The 19,117-nt window shown below is 34.7% G+C and overlaps 3 protein-coding genes and 1 long non-coding RNA gene across 7 annotated transcripts; 1 reads left to right on the top strand and 3 right to left on the bottom strand.

The window, feature by feature from the left end:
• Positions 1 to 264: 264 nt before the first annotated feature.
• LOC140817509 (subtilisin-like protease SBT2.6) lies at positions 265 to 5,389 on the bottom strand. Of its 4 annotated transcripts, XM_073177229.1 has the most exons (10): positions 5,176 to 5,389; positions 4,427 to 4,577; positions 3,967 to 4,358; positions 3,757 to 3,852; positions 3,584 to 3,653; positions 3,213 to 3,495; positions 2,812 to 3,140; positions 2,474 to 2,741; positions 1,613 to 2,334; positions 265 to 335 (listed from the first exon to the last, which is right to left on the bottom strand). In XM_073177229.1, exons 1-9 carry the CDS (start codon positions 5,286 to 5,288, stop codon positions 1,646 to 1,648), a joined length of 2,391 nt encoding a protein of 796 aa, XP_073033330.1. In that variant the 5' UTR covers positions 5,289 to 5,389; the 3' UTR covers positions 265 to 335; positions 1,613 to 1,645. The 4 variants fall into 4 exon arrangements, with proteins under 4 accessions (XP_073033330.1, XP_073033329.1, XP_073033332.1 ...); XM_073177228.1 differs by lacking the exon at positions 265 to 335 and having other exon boundaries at positions 1,510 to 2,334; XM_073177231.1 differs by lacking the exons at positions 265 to 335; positions 5,176 to 5,389 and adding an exon at positions 4,743 to 4,939 and having other exon boundaries at positions 1,511 to 2,334.
• Positions 5,390 to 5,873: 484 nt separating this feature from the next.
• LOC140817511 (transcription factor MYC2-like) lies at positions 5,874 to 8,443 on the bottom strand. Its single transcript, XM_073177232.1, has one exon. The coding sequence runs from the start codon at positions 8,101 to 8,103 to the stop codon at positions 6,196 to 6,198; it is 1,908 nt and encodes a 635-aa protein (XP_073033333.1). The 5' UTR covers positions 8,104 to 8,443; the 3' UTR covers positions 5,874 to 6,195.
• A 3,512-nt stretch (positions 8,444 to 11,955) lies between these two features.
• LOC140816750 (probable ADP-ribosylation factor GTPase-activating protein AGD8) lies at positions 11,956 to 16,330 on the top strand. Its single transcript, XM_073176173.1, has 7 exons — positions 11,956 to 12,206; positions 12,366 to 12,484; positions 13,524 to 13,989; positions 14,123 to 14,392; positions 14,797 to 14,922; positions 15,380 to 15,478; positions 15,985 to 16,330. Exons 1-7 carry the CDS (start codon positions 12,138 to 12,140, stop codon positions 16,090 to 16,092), a joined length of 1,257 nt encoding a protein of 418 aa, XP_073032274.1. The 5' UTR covers positions 11,956 to 12,137; the 3' UTR covers positions 16,093 to 16,330.
• LOC140816751 (uncharacterized) lies at positions 16,247 to 17,206 on the bottom strand. Its single transcript, XR_012114636.1, has 2 exons — positions 16,574 to 17,206; positions 16,247 to 16,382 (listed from the first exon to the last, which is right to left on the bottom strand). It is a non-coding gene; the product is annotated as an uncharacterized lncRNA (long non-coding RNA).
• Between the last annotated feature and the right edge of the window lie 1,911 nt (positions 17,207 to 19,117).

Genomic DNA, 19,117 nt, shown 5'->3' with positions numbered 1-19,117 from the left:
AGAATATAAAAGAAAGTTACGTCCAGACTGAGTTGTTTATCATTATAATGGCAAAAACTTGTGTGAGACGGTCTCACGGGTCATATTCGTGAGACGGATCTCTTATTTGGGTCACCCATGAAAAAGTATTACTTTTTATGCTAAGAGTATTACTTTTTATTGTGAATATGGGTAGGGTTGACCCGTCTCACGGATTATGATCCGTGAGACGGTCTCACATGAGACTCACTCCATTATAATAGATGTTAAATAGAAGTACATACTGACATATTGGTAGATTTGAACCTTGTTCCTATATTAAGTGATCAATTCAATCAGTGTCACATATAAAAGAACTATGATCACAAAGAAATCAAACATATTTGGTTAAAGCTGATTTGATATAACGTAAATGATTAAAATCATAAAGTGATTAATATATATTACCAAAATTATTTTTAAAAAAAATTCACGAGAGTCAACATCATATGTTTCCATGCATACTCGATGAAATTAGGTACTAATAAGTGCGGTAAATTCAAAAAGTCTCAATTAACATTCAACACTTGATGGTTGTGTGAGTTAAAGTTTCAGTGTATTTTAGCTCACTAATTCCTTGTTATTGTTGTATGGTCGAACGTTTGCTCTCTGATTAAATTAGTGACGAGTCCTTAAATTCTTTGGTTAATGAATAAAGTTTTTTTTAAAAAAAAAATTATTCATTAATATTGATTACGATTGAAGCGTCAGGGAGGAAAAATAGAAATTATTACTGATAGCCGGAGCTATCAAATTGAAGTTTTATTCCATATGAAAATCTTATGACGCTAATAGAATCACGAAGTAGCCACGATTTTGATAAAATATATAATATATATATATATATATATATATATATATTTTGAATTAATAAAGAATTTGTTTTATGAAATAATTTGAAAAATTATCTTCTCCATAATATTTTCGTTACATATGGTACGGGTATAATGTTTTAAATATAATTTAAGTTAATGTCACTATAAAGAATCAAAAATAAAGAATTGATTCGCGGTTCAATTTATGGAGGTTTGTTTATTACTTTATTTTACATATTTAAATTTAAATAAATATGATAAATCATACAATAAAATATATATAATTCCCTTGATGACATTAATAAACAATTAAATAATCTTATTTTTATTTATAACAATACAAAATTATATGTCAGTATATAGCTTCTATGTATCAGTTATATATGAACTCATTTATTTATTTTTATACATTGAAAAATAAACAAATAATGCAATATGAAGCTCAAAATATAAATATTATATATACACACACATACACAAATATAAATATTTATATATTTATGCACATGTATTTACACAATAATTGTGCAGCCGTGATCAAATCTTTTTAAAAAAAAATAGTATTTTGGGTATTTCATTTGCAATTTTATTCCCATAGATCAACAAAACAGAGAAGAACAAAACTCTTTTTGCCATGAATCTGGCGTCTCAGACTATTCAAACAGTTATTTTTAGATGAATTTGTGAAATTATCTTCGTCTTATTCGTTTTCAAGGTTTGCAAATCATCGTAGATCATCAAATCCTCCTATGAAACTGAAAGGTGAATACAAGCAAAACTAGCCTATTCGTGAAATAGAAGGAACGGAGACATCAATGTTTCAGTACACTACTGACAAAAACAGTAATAGGAACTCGAACAATATGCTTCTGATCTCCTTCAAACACCATCTCACCGAATGTATAAGAATTCGTCCTCTGAGTCGCTCCCAGTACGAGTATAATGTGTCTCGAGGCTTTAGCACTTATAGTAAATACGCTTGGTGTCACCGAGACATTGACACCAATCGGCTCTCTAACGACGACCCTATACTTCTCATCAGCATCACCAACATTAGTCACCCTTCGTATCACTTTCCTTGACCCAACCAAGTTAGAAACTGTCACACTAGCCATGTTCAAATCCGAGCACCATTCTTTTCCTGGGATTGGGCATCCTACCCCGATGGCTCGTCTTATGGACATGTCATCCGCGCCTGGAACAGCACACAGGAACTGGATGTAGTGCTTGAATCTAGCGTCGAATATGAGCCCTGGATCGATGGCTCTTGATGGATCGATAGAACCTGATCCAAAGTCGAATGGGGTGGCTGTGGATAGCTTGTTTCTACCTTGGGCTAGAATAGGTGAACCAGATTTATCGGCGACTCGGGCTGTGGTCAGCATGGCTGAAGTGATGGCTGCAGGACTCCAACGCCGGTGTTTTTGCTTTATAAGTGCGGCGATTCCAGCAATGTGTGGAGTTGCCATGCTTGTCCCAGACAACAGGGAAAATGATTGCCCTGGAATGTGATCCCGAATATAAGTTTCACCCTCAAAACATAGTTAATTGCCGGTATTCCTCTATTTCCTCTCATTACATTTCTAATACAGGAATATGAGGACCACATAATACTTGCTTTCATTTTTTTTCCTTTTTACCTCTTAAAGGTTCATCTCCTTCACTATCATGACTCCAAGCAGCCCAAATTGATGAGCCAGGAGCCATTATGTTAGGCTTCAGCACATCAGCAGTTTCTAGAAGTGCATTGTCAACATCTGGTCCCCTCGATGAATACGAGGCTACAACTGGAGCTGGTCCAACGAAAGTCGCCCGTCTCCCATCCAAAATCCTCGCTGTTCCTCTGAATCCTATGGCTTTTCCACTTCTGGTCCTCACTGTATTCGAGTTGTAATATTCCCACACAGCCTGCACCAAATGATACACACTTCAAGTTGTGTTCCAAATAATTAATTACACATGAAAATTGTTACTTTACCGACGAAGATTCCCTATTGTTTAGAATGATTCCTGGGACTGGTAAGGTTACTGTAGCACCCTTAATCTGTTCGGAACCAACGTCGGGATCCATGGTTAGTATGAAACCAGCAGCTCCAATTCTCTGTATGGTGTCTGAAACTGTGGCTATACTTGCTTCCTCGGATTCAAAGTCGAATGTGTATGAGCAGATTATTATCTTCCCACGAACTGAGGTCCGTATGAATGGATCCGGACTCTGGCAGTTTTCCACCTGTCCCGCAGCTATGTTCATTTGACTAACGTCAGCAGCAGCTGCCAAAGGAAAGAATACTCCTCCGACCGTTGGAGCTGGGACATTGACATGCATAATTATGAGTAAAACAGCGTTGTGGGGACAAGGAATCGTGTATTATTTCTTACGTGCAAGTCCGGTTCCAGTTAAGGTTTGGCCATTTCCTAAGATGAGGGAGTTGTTGTACTTCCGGTCGGTCATAGAGGCTGCAACAGTGACGATCCACGGACTAAAAGAAAGGATCGAACTTAGGGAAGGCCCACCATTTCCGGCAGCTTGTACAACTAGTACACCAGCTTTGGTGGCAAAAAGAAGCTCGATTTCTAGAACATTTAGGAACGCAGAAGGCCCAGAAGGCACGCTTGTTGGCCCTATAGAGAGGCTGAGGATATCAACTCCATCTTCTACAGCCTTTAGCAGAGAGAAGAAATTGATGAACCTAGGATATGAGATTAATGCAAGGTATTGAGTGAAATGACACAAGTTTTATGTTTATGACCTGATCGATCGCAGCCACAACGTCAGACATGTAACCTCCAAAGGGATAAAGAGCTTTATAGACAGCAATCCTGCATCAAGACCAGAGTGAGGACTCATCACGATCACACGTAATTTATACTGCTCGGAGAATAGATTGCATAGCCAAAGATCTAAAAAAATGCGATTTATCACCTAGCTCCTGGTGCCATGCCGCTTGCATACCCGTAGTTGAAGTTGTTGACTATCACTGGAATATGGTTGTTTCCGGCTGCTGTGGAGGCCGTGTGGCTGTAAAAATCAGCGGCCTTAAAACGAGTCTTTTAACTCTTAAAAATTCACGATAACAAATATTGACATAATGACATATTACTGTGTGTGCGCTTTTGATTGTATGTGACTTACCTTCCATGACCATCAGGATCAAAAGGCGACGCAAAGTCGAGTGAGGAGTTAAATTCTCCTGCAGCAATAGCGGCTCTTGCAAAGTGCTGTGCGCCAACAATCTTCCCATTACACGCTGATGCTGGAAAACGCTCTCCAATCTCACATTTTCCTTTAAACTTGCTGCTTTTGGTCACCGTTGTTTGGGCCGTGAAACTCGGATGAAAAGGGTTGATTCCTGTGTCGATGAGGCCAATCACGACTCCATCGCCTGCAACATTAGATCCGCCTAACTCCGGCCACGCACCATTCGTAATTCCAAGAAAATCAGGTGTATGTGTAGTGAGCTTCTTCATTTTAGCATCCTTATGGATTGATCGAACTTTCTCTGCATCTCTTAACATAGGAAGTGCCTAAAAACAGTTTGGACTCTTTTAGTAACTTGGGCGATGTCTTATTTATTATCCTATACTAAATTTACCTTCTTGTCTGTAACATGAATTGCGAAGCCATTTAGCAAATGAGTATAGCTATACAACTTGACGTATGAGCCTTCTTCCAAGGTTGATTTTAGGAATGCATCATGTTTCCTGGTCATTCTCTCTTTGTACAATGAAATATCTTCTCTGTTCCTGCACAAAAAGCTGCTTGATGAGGAAAAAATCTCGTAACTGGAAAAATAATTCTTCAGAGTAGGCAAAATGTTTGATCTTAGTGACTAAAAGAACCTAAACTTTCTGGATCAGGAGCGAATCTAAAACCCGAAAAATTCTCACTCTCTCTTATTCCTTTTTTACCTTAAACACAAAATTTTAAGCCGGATTCATCCAAAACTACAAATAAATCTAAATAAAAAACTCTTGCAGTCATCATAAATTATATGTAATACTATTAACAGGTTATGCATACAAAATTAATTCAGATTAGTTTCTGGAAAGCAAGAGCATCCCAACTTACTGCATAAGATATTAGTAGCAACAAACATATATAAAAAATTATCCAAAAAACAAACAAACAAACATATACAAAATATTTTTATAAACAGAGACATTTTGATGATATTAACTATATGGATGTTTTGATCAATAAGTCAAATATAGTCGAAAGAAGATAAAAAAAATATTTACTCAGAGAAAAAAAGGAAGATAAAACTAACATAGCATAACATTTGGAATTATAAAGTTTCATTAAAAAATAGTTATTAATAATATTTAGCCAACAAAGAAAAACCTTGATGACATCATGACAAGGGGGTCATCTTCCATCAGAATCATGTACACATTGGCTTCTATTGAGAAAAGATTTACAAATGCAGTAAGAAGAAAAACGAAAATAGTTTTCATGGACTGCAAAAAAACTAAAGATGGATCAACTACAGTGAAAAGACAAACGCCACAAAGTTTAGATGTGCACTAAACGAAGGAGCTGCTCTCATATAAATTAACACTGCCAAGAATGGGCACAAGCTGTGCGTTTCAAAACCACCTCAATACATACATTTGACACACTCGTACATGTGACTAGTTGGCGTCGATATATGTAGCACCTATTGTGTTTGTATACCCTACATTTGTACGAATTCGTTCCGCGAACAATAAGGAATTTAACTCATAAAATAAATTGAAGAAAAAAATTATAGTATATTTAAAATGGAATATATGAAATGCTTTGCTTAACTATAATAAATTTTTTATTTTCATCATTCTTTTTTTGAAGATATATTTTCGTCATTTTTTGGATGCATGACCTAGAGTTGGGATATAAAGAAGAAAACATGTCTCAGCTCATCCAAAGACAAAAATCGATTAATAATTGGAACAAAATATTACTCAAAATAATAATAATAATAAATAATAATTGGAACAAAAGTCGCACTCAGTTATTGTGGGCCATTAAGGATACAAAAAATCGCCATAGTACAACCAAGGTGGACAAAATTCATTTGTCTTTTATAATTTATATCACATAAACAAACAGGCGTCCCCTAAATTATATACAACACAGCGATTGGACAGTAACCAGTGGAAAAGCTTAGCTAGACAGACATCTTTTTTTTTTTTCTTTTCGATACAAACTGTGGGATAGGGATTAAAACTATTGAGACAAAGGCTCTTGGTTTAAAAACAAGAACTGGGGTAGCTTCTACAATGGTACTAAAACTAAGCTCAATCTATGCGACATACAAAGCTTTCACCGCGTTCCATTGATCAAAGAATGAGTTTCTCTCGAATTCCATTTATCCAAATTCTATCAACTTGCAGCGATTTTAGCTATCAAAGCTTTCTTGAGCTGATCTTGCGTGTAAAAGGGACCTTCCATCCTCACCGTTGCTTGTTGAATCATTAAATCTTTTACCACGGAGACACTAGCATGATGAACATCTAGGTCTAACTCTTTAAGCGCCATCATCAATCTTGCTGTCGGATGATTCTTTTTACTACCTTGAATGCGTATCATCGCATCCCAACCAATTATCTTAACTTCTACATCCATGTCGATGGTTGTGTTCACCCCATTGTTCGAAATCTTCGGTTCATGTTTTGGTGTAGGAGTAGCCGATCCTTTAGCGGCTAATTCCCTTTTCACCGACTCAAGTTGACTCCTCAAATCATCCTTTTCTGACTCAACACCTTGAAGCATCGACTTCAAGTCATTGATATAAGAAATAGCATCGCCGAGAAGTGAAGCCTTGTCCATTTTTGAAACGTTCGGTACTACAGCTCTGAGGGCATAGAACTTTTGATTCAATTTCTCCCTCCTCTGCCTCTCCGCTTCCACGTGATTCAAAGGCTCTTCCCGGCCATTTGCAGGCTTCCTTCCCCGTTTTCTCGGCTTTTTCTCGAGATCAACAGTTTTACAACTATCAGCCTCCTTGACCAAGGATACGTCGAGATCAGAATGTTCTGACTCAACCCCACCACCATTTTCAATCTTCACCACACCAGATGAGTGCAAAATTGCACCGGAAGTAAATGAAAGCACACCTTCCTCATTACTACCCCTCGAAGCTGGGGACTTATTCTTGTTTTTACTACTGGTTTTATTGTTGTCTTCTTGAACTCCAAACAAATTCTCATTCCTACTACAAATGCTCTTCTTAGCACTCTCCCCAAAACTGAGTATCTCCCCATTCGTCATGTTTCTACTTCCATTAAACCCGGATTCCGAAAAGTTCAATTCTTTAGCAAGAAACCCCTGTGTTTGTTGCTGTGGATTTTCAGTTACGGTACTGGAACTTGGTTTTTCATGAGCAAAACCAATTTGCTTGCTAGTATTATCATTGAACGAATCCTTTATATCCACCGCAGACGAAGTAGGGTCGATCAACCAAAGGGCTGATGGATCATTCTCGGCCAAGGCCCAAGAGCCAGATCCTGAGCCCGAAAACATTTCCCCTCCATTGAAATTGAACAAAAATCTGACCTTGTTCATGAGATCTGAACTCTGAAAAATCAGTTCACTGGAGCCAAGCTCAACAACGCCCGTTGCCAATGGAATGCAAACGATGGTTTGAAGCCCGAAGCTCTGTGCCTGTCGGGCCCGCTCACAGTTAGAAACGGCAAGCCTCTCCGCGCCAATCACCCAGACCGGGTTCGAGCTGTAAAAAGCTTGGCCCGGAAGCCCGGACCCGTCGACAAAGCATTGAGTCATAGAAATCAGGAAAAACCATTCAGTATCAGTAACCTCTTCATCCACGGTGTTATCTGCCAAATCCTGAGATCCTGAAACCAGAGAATTCAGCTCCCTGAGAACCCTCTTCCGGTGCTCCTGCTCCAAAGGTGACGACGCCGTTTTGCGCTTCATCTTGTTCCCTTCGTTCTTGTAATACCCGTCCCCCCAACCCAAAACAGATGAGCCACCATATTCAACAACGGAAGACTGCCAGAATATGGCATAAGTCCAGCTCTCGTGGGAGCCTTCAATCAAGGCCAGGAGACGCTGCTGCAGCGTTTCCTGGTTGAAAAACTGCGTGACGGACGTGGGTTTGGATTGGTCCATAGACAGGAGAGGATTTGGAGGAGGAGGTGCATAGGTAGCAGGCCAAAAGGAAGACAAACCAGAAGTCGAAGACATGATCCCATCCATCGCCGAGATATCACCGCCAACTCCCACCGCTGCAGAAGTTGCGGATGTATTAGTATTAGCCCAAAGACTCATCTCCGTTAATCTTGAAAAAGTGTTGGCAGGCAATAATCAATCACTCCATGAATCGAATGATTCCACAACCCATATGTTAAACGAAGAAAAACAGTCGAATTCACCACCCAGAGTAGCAAAAGGGTCGGCTTCTCTTCCAGTTGCCTGAGAAAAAATGGAGAGTGGTAGGGAAAGTAGGGGCGGAGGAGACGAGAAAAGAAGAGACACAATACGTATTCTGTATGTGTGAAATTTAGGGGACTTGATTTGGAGTGAATGTGAAGTGAATTTAAGCAAGTGGCCAAATATTGAGGCTGCTGGGTCGAAGAGCGTGGGAGTCCACAAAAGGAAAGGGAAAGGGAAAGGTACGGCGGTTTCGACGAACACGACGCCGATACCATCGGAACGACTACTCAAATCCGCTGCGCAATTTATTCACTAGTTTGTTTTTTTATTATTATTATTATTATTATTATTATATACTGCAATAATATGTATTATCTTTAAATACATATTATTAATGTCCATCCAACTTTATTAAATTATTAATTACACCGATTTATCTTATACAAATCTTATTTAATCCTTCATGTTACAAGTGTATTACCATATCCATTTAAACTATTTTTCAATATTATATTTAATATTCAATTAAATCATCATAAAATCTCAACTATATTAAATTAAATAAATAGTAAATGTAGATATTTAGCTAATTTCATAAGTTTTATTGTCCAGTACTTTCAATTTAAATGGATTATCTAATTCAACTATTAATTATCAATATTCACTTAATTATATCAATACTAAATATTTCATATAAATAATGATTCGAGGGTCTTTACGACTGAAATAAATAAAAAATTAATATGTGGAATAGTGTGAGCAGAAAATAAATAATAATGCATTTATAATTATTTATTACTATTACCAGTAGCATTTACTAAATTGTTGGGTTTCACTTTCAAACTATTTTTTTTAATTAAAATTATTTCTCCAGCTCCCCTGTGGTCGGTCACCACCAGATTTGCCAAAAAATAGTAGCAACTTTGTATTAAGTTTATTAAGATAAGGCAAAAACTTGTGTGAGACGGTCTCACGGGTCATATTTGTGAGACGGATCTTTTATTTGGGTCATCCATGAAAAAGTATTACTTTTTATGCTAAGAGTATTACCTTTTATTGTGAATATGGGTAGGGTTGACCCGTCTCACGGATTAAGATCCGTGAGACGGTCTCACATGAGACTAACTCTTAAGATAAAATATAACTTAGATAATGCAGATCGAACATTTATATGTACATAGGACAAGGAGACAAAAGACACCTACGGAACGGATTAATTAATTAATTAAGATATTTAAATAAATGATTTCGGCTTCTGTTATTATACATAAATAAATCTTCAGAAATAATTCTCAAAGCAAATCCTAAGTTATAATAATTATTTTGGCAGTGTTTTAATTAATTTGCTATTTACTTCAATGATTCTATTTGAATGTTCAAATTAATGAGCTTACTAATCCAAAGGATTTCCCAATTAAAAGGCAAATCACCGTCGTTTCCTATATATAGTATTGAAATATGGATTCCGACACTTATACAAACTTCTTTACGTTATGTATTTAAGTTCATCGCTAAATATCTCAACTAGTAAATGCAAGTTCATGAATCTAATAATCGCTTTAATAATCAACTTCGAAACCGAATCGAATCGAATAATTAATATCTATTTATAAGAACTTACAAAGTCTTTTGATTCAAACTTTTATACAAGTGATGATTTGGAGTAGTACATTAACAGTAATTAATTAGATTGAATGAATCGTTTCTTGATTTTTCTTATTCTCAATTAATAATAAAATAACAAGAGATCTCGTTTTATTAAATAAATGTATTCGTTTTAAGGAAAGTCCGTGTATCCTACAAGCCTAGGAGTTGTCGAACTTACCAAACAGAACATATCTGGACAACGTGGTTTTTTAATTAATTCGGTAGTTGGAGTATTAAAGGATACTTGACATACGTACTATGAGACAGTTGTGTTTGCCTTAAAGTTGTGAAAAGACATGTTTTTACTAAGAATAGGAATTTGAAGAATACTTTTACTAAGCACACGGTTAAAGAGTAAGCATTCGTAAAGGAAAAAAATAGTTTGAATGATTGTGTTGGCCATCTATACTGTTATATTAAGCGTGAGGATCTTAGAATAACTATATTTGAGGACACCAAAATATTTAATTCCATAATTACCCTTCTTACCATACTTAAAACATTTTCAAGTCACTCCATATTTTAAATAGAAAAAAATCAAAATAAAACTTTTATTTTAAATCGAACAATTTTTCTAAATCAAAAATAATTCCGTGTTAATTATTTAGTATTATTTGATCAAATTAAAAAAAATAATAGCACATGCAACGCATGTGTATCTTTTACTAGTATAAATAAAGAGTATGTCTCATGTCTGTGAGACGGGTCAACTCTACCCATATTCACAATAAAAAGTAATATTATTTGCATAAAAATTAATATTTTTTCATAGATGACTCAGATAAAAGATCCGTCTCACAAATATGATCCGTGAGACCGTCATTTTGTCATAAATAAAATAATTCGGGTAAAAAAGAAAATGACGGGGAAAAAGTGGATCTTCGCATGTTAGGACAAAATAGCTGACGGCTGAGATTTTAACAAATGGCATGGACTTGTAATGGAGCTATGGAGAGTATCAGGAAAACAACCGCCTGAAAGATCACACAAAAGAGTAATGTTATATTTATGATTAAATTTGTATAATATAATAAATTTAATACAAAAAATATATTTATCAGAATTTCATGACAAATTCAACATAAAATCTCATGAAATAATAATAAAAACACACGATATAATTGTTGTACGATATTTTGATTATATTTTTAGCATTACTCTTGTCTAAATTGAGTCATCTATCAGTCAAATACAAAATCAAGCAAACATTTTGCAATATTGTAGCTTTCGGTTTTCAACATCATTGTTCATAGATTTCCTAGTTTATTCCAATTTTATCATTCAATTTTGTAAAACGATGTTATCTATTTCAATCTTTAGGGGCATGGTGAAGAATTTTTTTTTCTCTCTCTCAGTAAATTCATTTGTTTTAGTGGCATTAAACCGAGGAGAATAGAATTACCGTTCCAATTAAGATCTATATACATGAAGTTAGCTTTTTTGTGTTTTTAAACATTCAATTTCGTACCTTGTGTATGTGATATTAGGGGTGGGATCAGGTCAGGACCCATCTCGTAACCCTCCAACCCAATATCCGTCTCGATAAGAATCAAAAGTTTTGTTTCCCTAATCCCGTACCCGATATTATTTGGACCCGAAAGATCGAGATCCCGTCGAGTAAAGAGAGGATATCTTGATATACATGGGTGATAACAACATGTCGATTTTTCACTTTTTTAAGTTTAAGCTGATAGGAGAAAATAACGATAAATTTTCTTTTATTTTGTATAAAACAATCTGAATTATAACATTTATCTATGTGATTTTTTTTATTGAAAGAATTAGTTAATCACTTAATTTAAGCCTTAAAATTGTCATCTATGAGCTAACCCTTTTTAATACTTTAGTGAATTTCTATATGAGCTTCGACCTTATATTATTTTATTTAAAATGACCATCTTTCAACTCAATGTGTTAATTAATATATAAAAATTATAATATAATATTTTTTAGATCATATAAATATTAATCATAATTATATTGCTAAATTACAAATTGATATTAAATATATGATAAGAAATAATGCATGTAAAATAAAAATATTTATATATAAAAAAAGAAATAACGAGAGAATTGATGAAATACTTTCTTGTCACCCGTCTGTAAATATAAGAAGGCATTGAATTAACGGCTACAAGATTCAGCTCCCTCGAGTTTCATTCGGGGTTCTCTTTCTCTGAGAACCTCAAATCGTCGTTCACACAAATACATACATACACTCTGTGAATCCATTCCAGTAATTTTCGTTTTGCCAATACGCAAGCAAAATTTTCCAGTGAACCATGGCTTTTGACAACTACGACGACAAGAACCAAATTTTTCGCAAACTCAAGGCGAAGTCCGATAATAAGGTAATTGATTGGTCCTTGGTGTATTTTTATTTTAATATTCATAGTTTGTCAATTTTTGACCGGGAATACCAAGATCTGATTCAGATCTGTACGGTTTTTTTTTTTGGTTTAGTTATTATTGTTGGCCATTTGTTTCAATGCTGATGTATCCAATTTCAGACGTGTTTCGATTGCAAAGCGAAGAATTCGACTTGGGCATCGGTCCCGTTTGGGATCTTCCTTTGTATTGATTGCTCGGCGGTTCATCGAAGCCTGGGTGTGCACATCAGCTTCGTTAGGTTGATCTTTTTACCGATTTGAATTTCGACTGTCGATATCCTGATTTGATGTTTGAGTTTTGATTTTTATGTCAGTTTGCGATTTGATTCGTTAATTGCTTTAACGGTGCATAACGACTTTTTTAAGGGGTTTGCATGTTACACAGAGGCAATGAGTCAAACGCGAATGGATACCCGACTACTATAGTTCAATGTGAAATTGAATTTCAATTTATCTCAAAATATTTGGTCTTTGAGATATCCGGACTAGCTGTCGCCTCGAGCCTAGAGTTTTAGATCGGAGATCATGCCAAAGTTACTAACTACTCTGTAATTTTTGTATTGTCGAGATGTGATCGTAACATTGCCCACCTCTTTTATATATTGCGATGCTTACAATATATTCAGTGCAAGGACTTTAATCCAGCATATAACGTGAAATATGGAATAATAATCATTAATTTTGAGGCTTTTTAGGTTACTAATAAGTTCAAATTTTAAAATAGCTTGATATATCCTTGGACCTTTTTAAATTCCATTTGAGAACCTTTTGTTGCATGCATCACATCACTGTGAGCAGATGTAGAAATCATTAATTTAGTGAAGGTATAGAAGCAATGCTATGAGCATAACCTCATCTCACCAAGATGAAAAAGAAGGCAGGATTACGGGAAAAAAATGTGAAAATGTTAATATATAAAGAGATAGATAAGGTGAAAAGTTTTAAATAGAACATAAAAAAATTTGGGGTTAAAGAGTGGAGGAATATGTATCAATAGCATTGTGATATTTTCTCATCTACACTCCTTTACCTTGTGAATCTTCAGGCTGCTTAGCATGATCAACTTTGAATGTTGCAAGGAAAATAGTCTTGGTATTTGACAAATGGAAATTGAGCTTCCAGATTTCTATTTTAAATGGTGTTATTATATCTCTCTCGTATTCTATGTGCTTGAGTGGAATGTATTTCATTTATCTAAGTAGGACTTGAGAAATTGAGTTTATCTTGCAAAGAGGTTTTCTTTTGTAGCTCTATGGAAGCTGATTTTTTAAATCGCAGATCAACAAATTTGGATTCTTGGACTCCTGACCAGTTGAAGTTGATGTGCTTTGGCGGAAATAATCGCGCTCAAGTTTTCTTCAATCAGCACGGATGGACTGATGGAGGGAAGGTAGAGGCCAAATATACCTCAAAGGCTGCCGAATTATATCGGCAATTACTTGCAAAAGAACTTGCTAAAAGCACTGCTGAGGAGGCTGGTTTACCTACATCACCCATAGCTTCTCAGTCATCAAGGCCTTCTGATAAATTTTCATATTTGAACAATGACATAAATAAAGTCCCAAAAGGAATCACTGTAGACAATTCTACAAAGGATAATTCTACACTAAAAAATGGTACTTCGGATGTTTATACCTCTCCAAGAGCCTCTCAAACTGTTTCTATGGTGACAATTAAGAAGCCTCTTGGTGCAAAAAGACCTGGAAAGGCAGGGGGTCTAGGTGCGCGAAAGCTTACTACCAAGGTAAATATATCTTTCTTTTGTAAATGGAATTTCTTGAAATTTTTGGTATTACATGGTTGAATATTCTATACTTATCCATCACAATTATATGTTCTATCTACTGAATAATCAACTACTTTTTATATGTTTTTAGCCCAGTGATAGCCTTTATGAGCAGAAGCCAGAAGAACCACCTGTGCTCATTTCTTCTGCTGCTTCATCAAATAGTAACACCCCCATAGTTGGATCATCATTTGCATCTCGGTTTGAGTTTACAGACAGTGACCAGCTTACAGACATTGGTTCTGGAGGTGCTCGAGTTATTAATCATGTAACTCCACCAAAATCCTCCAACTTTTTTGCTGAATATGGGATGGAAAGTGGCCTTCCTAAGAAGGGTACCACAAACTCATCAAAAGTTCAGGTAAGAATATTATCATTGGCAATTGAGGGAATCAATATTTTCTTGATTTCGGAGACAAATTTGAATAACTCTAGTTGAGTATCTCTTCATATCATGAAATGCATATTCTGCTTATTGGGAAACAGATAAAGTTCAACACCAATTTGAAGAAATATGTTCAATTCTGCTTATTGGAGTAAGATTTTTCAGTTCTTGCTAAAATTATAGAAAAATACGTGATTGCTGAATGGAACAAACCTGCTTGTATTCCTTAAATTAAAGAGTAAAATGTGACTCCATGCATATTAAAGAAGTTTTTGATAATGGCACTGGTTGTGTAGTTTTGATAAGATTGCTTTCTTTTTCTTCCAAGGATTGATTAAATATTTTCATGACTATTACTCTCACGCTGGTATCCATATCAGGTTGAGGAAACGGACGAAGCACGGAAGAAGTTTTCCAATGCAAAATCTATATCATCAGCTCAGTTTTTCGGTGTTCAAAACAAAGACAAAGATCTGGAATCTTCAATTTCGCTGCAGAAGTTCTCTGTATGTAACATTTGTCCTGTTTTCCATATTCCGATCGGTCTTTCCATTTCTCTCTCTATATTTGGGTCGCCGTTGGGGATCATTGTATTTTGTTTATTGCAATTTGCTTCCCAAGCTCTATTGTCTAGGCTTCTCAGTGCATTTTGCTATTTTTATGTGCAAGCTGGTTTTTAATTTTTGTTGGAGCATTGAATGGACAAATGGTCATCAGTTTGTCCATTGTGGTTCTACATTTCTTGCTTATCTTGATAAATGCATGTCATGTGTATATGATTATATTTTGTACATACTAGCGGACGTTCAGCTTTGAGAATTAAAAAATATATTCTGAATTTTATTGCAACTGCTTGGATTCAAATTTCAATTGATATTACTCAGTATATCGCATAAAATGCTGGAAAGATTTGAAATGAAGATATTTACAGAATTTAAAATTATTTGTTTCGATGCACTGTAGGGTTCATCATCAATCTCTAGTGCTGATTTCTTTGGTCACGATACAAGTGATTCTTTGGATCTTACTGCATCTGATCTTATCAACCGGCTATCTTTCCAGGTATACATTAGCAACATATCCAATTGTACACATATTCCTATAATTCGACTTCATATATTTTTCTCTTCTCCAGAGTTTAGCTTCAAAATTATTTTTTCGTATGGCTTTCATTCCTTTGTAAAGTATGAATTCTGTTGGAATACCTCATGAATTCGAGTTTTTGGGACGACTGGTTTCTAGCATGGCATCATCATGGGTCCAAAACCTGGTGCACGAGAAGACTTTTTATTTCAGTATGTTGGTCTTAGGCCTTTAGTTTTTATATATCCGACTAATGCATATGTGGACATATATTCTAAATATTTTTTATTAATGGTGAGATGGCATGCTAAAAGTGTAAATATAACTTTGTATGGCAATCACCTAAGAGTTCAATCATTAGAGAAAGGTGATTTTTAACACCCATGTTATATATATCTGATTTACTTCCTTGGTAATTTTATGCTCATAGTTTCCAGTTTCTTCGCAATTATTATATGTATCTCCATGGTTTTATTGGTTTTCAGGCACAACAAGATATTTCCTCTCTAAAGAGCATTGCAGGAGAAACCGGTAAGAAAATCAGCACCTTGGCATCCACATTATTGACAGATTTTCAAGACCGGGTTTTGTAAGAATACGTATGAGGTATTTTAAAGACAATTTCATCACCTGTAATTTTAAATGTTTTCGTGAAGTTTGTGCGAACATTTGTTCGAAAAGTTTTTTCAGACAGAAAAGATAAGGTATTGAATGCCTAGGTATTAAATGTATATGTGTATGCTCGTGTTCTTTTGCTGGCTGGTTCCCAGAAATCGTTTTGGATCCTTTGGGACTCGTACTACAAATTTTGGAGGAAAAAAATCAGCTAGCTATATGTATTGTTTCTTTGGTGTTTTTGTTGTAAATTGTGACATTTCTAGAACTAGTTTCAAAGGATGGCAAAAACTTGTGTGAGACGGTCTCACGGGTCGTATTTGTGAGACGGATCTCTTATTTGGGTCGCTCGTGAAAAAGTATTACTTTTTATGCTAAGAGTATTACTTTTTATTGTGAATATCCGTAAGGTTGACCCGTCTCACAGAATAAGATCCGTGAGACGGTCTCACATGAGACCCACTCTCAAAGGATGACCCATTTCAGTTCTGATCTTAGGCATTACCTGAAAAAATAGAGAGAGAAAACACAAAAGATTAATACTTTGAAAACTAATATTTATATATATATCTGTGTGTGTAGCGGGGATGATCAGCATGTCGAGTTTTATGTATTTTAGGATTGATATTCTGTTGAACATATACATGAAATTAAATGTTTTTTTCATAAGGAAATTTAAATGTTTTATGATATTGAAGAATCAATTGTCTATTTTAATGGGTGTGATACGATGAAAGGTTTCAGAATGCAGTACCCCATATTTTGCGCAGAGTTCCATTAACCTTTGAACTTTTTGGCATCCCTTTTCTCTTGAATACAGTCCAAATTCCCCAGATTCATACTCCATACGTCAACCCATGCCTTTGAAGACATTACCAGCTAGTTAAGATTTCTAGGGAGATAAAAGATAGCATATGCATCATGAGATGTTGAGCCAGGGCATTATCCCCAGAATAGTAACAGTGCAGCATTCTTTGAGGGTGAAATTCCTGAAAACTCGACTATATCGATTGAAAATTCCCTTAGAGCATTCATAACTATGAGGATTCGTTTAGGGTTGTCCAACGATCCTGGCGACTCCTCTACGATCACATCTTGACGAGTGATGAAGGGGTTTGATGTATGGATATTCCCTTAGAGCATTCATAACTACTCATCTTTCTTTCATCACAGTTTTGTGTTGTCTAGCAAGTGAGAAGAAAATGGAAAGTACATATGACGAGGAGGAATGAAGGGGTTTGATGTATGGATATTGAGCTAATTAAATAGGCTATAAAATTAGTTGGTTAATTTTTTGGAAGGTTTTAATTATACGAAAGAGCATCTTTTTTTAAGAGGTATATTCTACTTGGAATTCTTCGATCTCCATAGACTATGTGCTACAAAACAAATGTTAATAATTCCAATCTCATCCTTAGCCCTTTGAGACATTGTTAATTTACTCCATCACTACATAAGTTTATCAAATCATCTAATTTAACTTAATGTACAATTCTCAATATATTTAACTCTTCTGACACCAAAATCTTAAATTTAAGATGATGTCTGGAGTTCGGGATTTTGAAAACATTTTCTATAATTTAAAAAATACTAGTTCACAACACAACTTCAAAAAATATAATTTCAAAAATACAATTTCACAAAAATTTTATGATATTTTTTAAAAAAAAATCTTCGAATTTGGTCTAAAACATAATTATTTGAAAACAACTTTTAATATTTTTTATAAAAAAACAAAAAAAAAATTTCCAACGAAGCGGAATCATTTCTATTAATTTTTGAAAAATAGTTTTGGTGAATAAAAATTTATCTGTTAATCGAGTTGGAGACCTAGTAATAAAGAAGCTCCGTAGAAGAATAAAAATTGGCTTTGGTTAGATAAATAATGGATATCTTTATACCCAATATGAAATGTGAAAATTTCCCCTTCACCACGGAGTCACATAAACATAATTAACCCTACCTCAGCAAAATTTTTAAAAAAAACGTACATTAACTTGCAATTGAGATTCAAATTATAAACATTTTCAGAATTTATGACCGAATCAGGATATTTTCTGGTTTCGATTTAAAAAAAAAATCAGAATCAAGAACTTGCCATATGATTCTGGCTATTATTATATATAATTAAGTAGGTATTTAATGAGACTATTTTAAAGATTTATATTAATGAATCGGATCGATGCGATCCATACTCGTAGTGAAAGTTAATATTTTTTTATCATAAAAATGATATTTTTATATAGATCGAATCAAATAAAATATCTGTCTCACAGAAATTGACACGTGAAACAGTCTGTCTCAAGTTTTGTGTGTATAAATCGAAATCATGCATCTAACCGTGACCAGAATGGTGTAGAACCACATCGATAAACTTATATCAAAATTTTAAGAGTGTGCACAGACAACTTAATTACCAAAATTTAGATAAATTGATTTTAAATTCTAGGAAAAAATTAAAAATTCATAATATTTGGATTCCTCGTATCGCTATAATTTCTCCAGCAGTTGAAATCTTTTTGCAAAATAAGGAATAAAACATTTGGAAACCAACACTAAAATCATATCTAAACAATTTAATCTGGAATTCACATGGGAATCCAAGTGGAATAAAAAGTATTAAAAAAATTCAACAAAAAGAATTATTCAGCGAAGAGCCTACCACATCTTGAAAAGTTCAAACCTTGAAGTGAAAAAACAGACCAAAAAAGGGCAATTTTGTTTGTTATTCATGATTTTTCTGGATCGAATAAAATATTTTAGCATGTAGAAATTAATGACAGATGCAATTATATTATAAATTTTAAAATCCCCAATTAAAAAAATTCATCCTAAATTATAAGCTTGATGAGTTCATTAAAAAAAATAAGACAACTATATTAATTTTCTCAGTATATCTATAATTAATTAATTCTTTCAACCAGAGATTCTGCCTATTATCAATATTAATTTAATTTTAAATAAAAATACGAAAAATCACACCCTATGCAAAGCTGATCGATC

This window comes from Primulina eburnea, chromosome 16 (genome assembly GCF_022965805.1).
Source record: "Primulina eburnea isolate SZY01 chromosome 16, ASM2296580v1, whole genome shotgun sequence".
Lineage (NCBI taxonomy): Eukaryota > Viridiplantae > Streptophyta > Magnoliopsida > Lamiales > Gesneriaceae > Primulina > Primulina eburnea.
The sequence above is the reverse complement of the archived record's forward strand: the minus strand, read 5'-3'. Positions and strand labels throughout refer to the sequence as shown.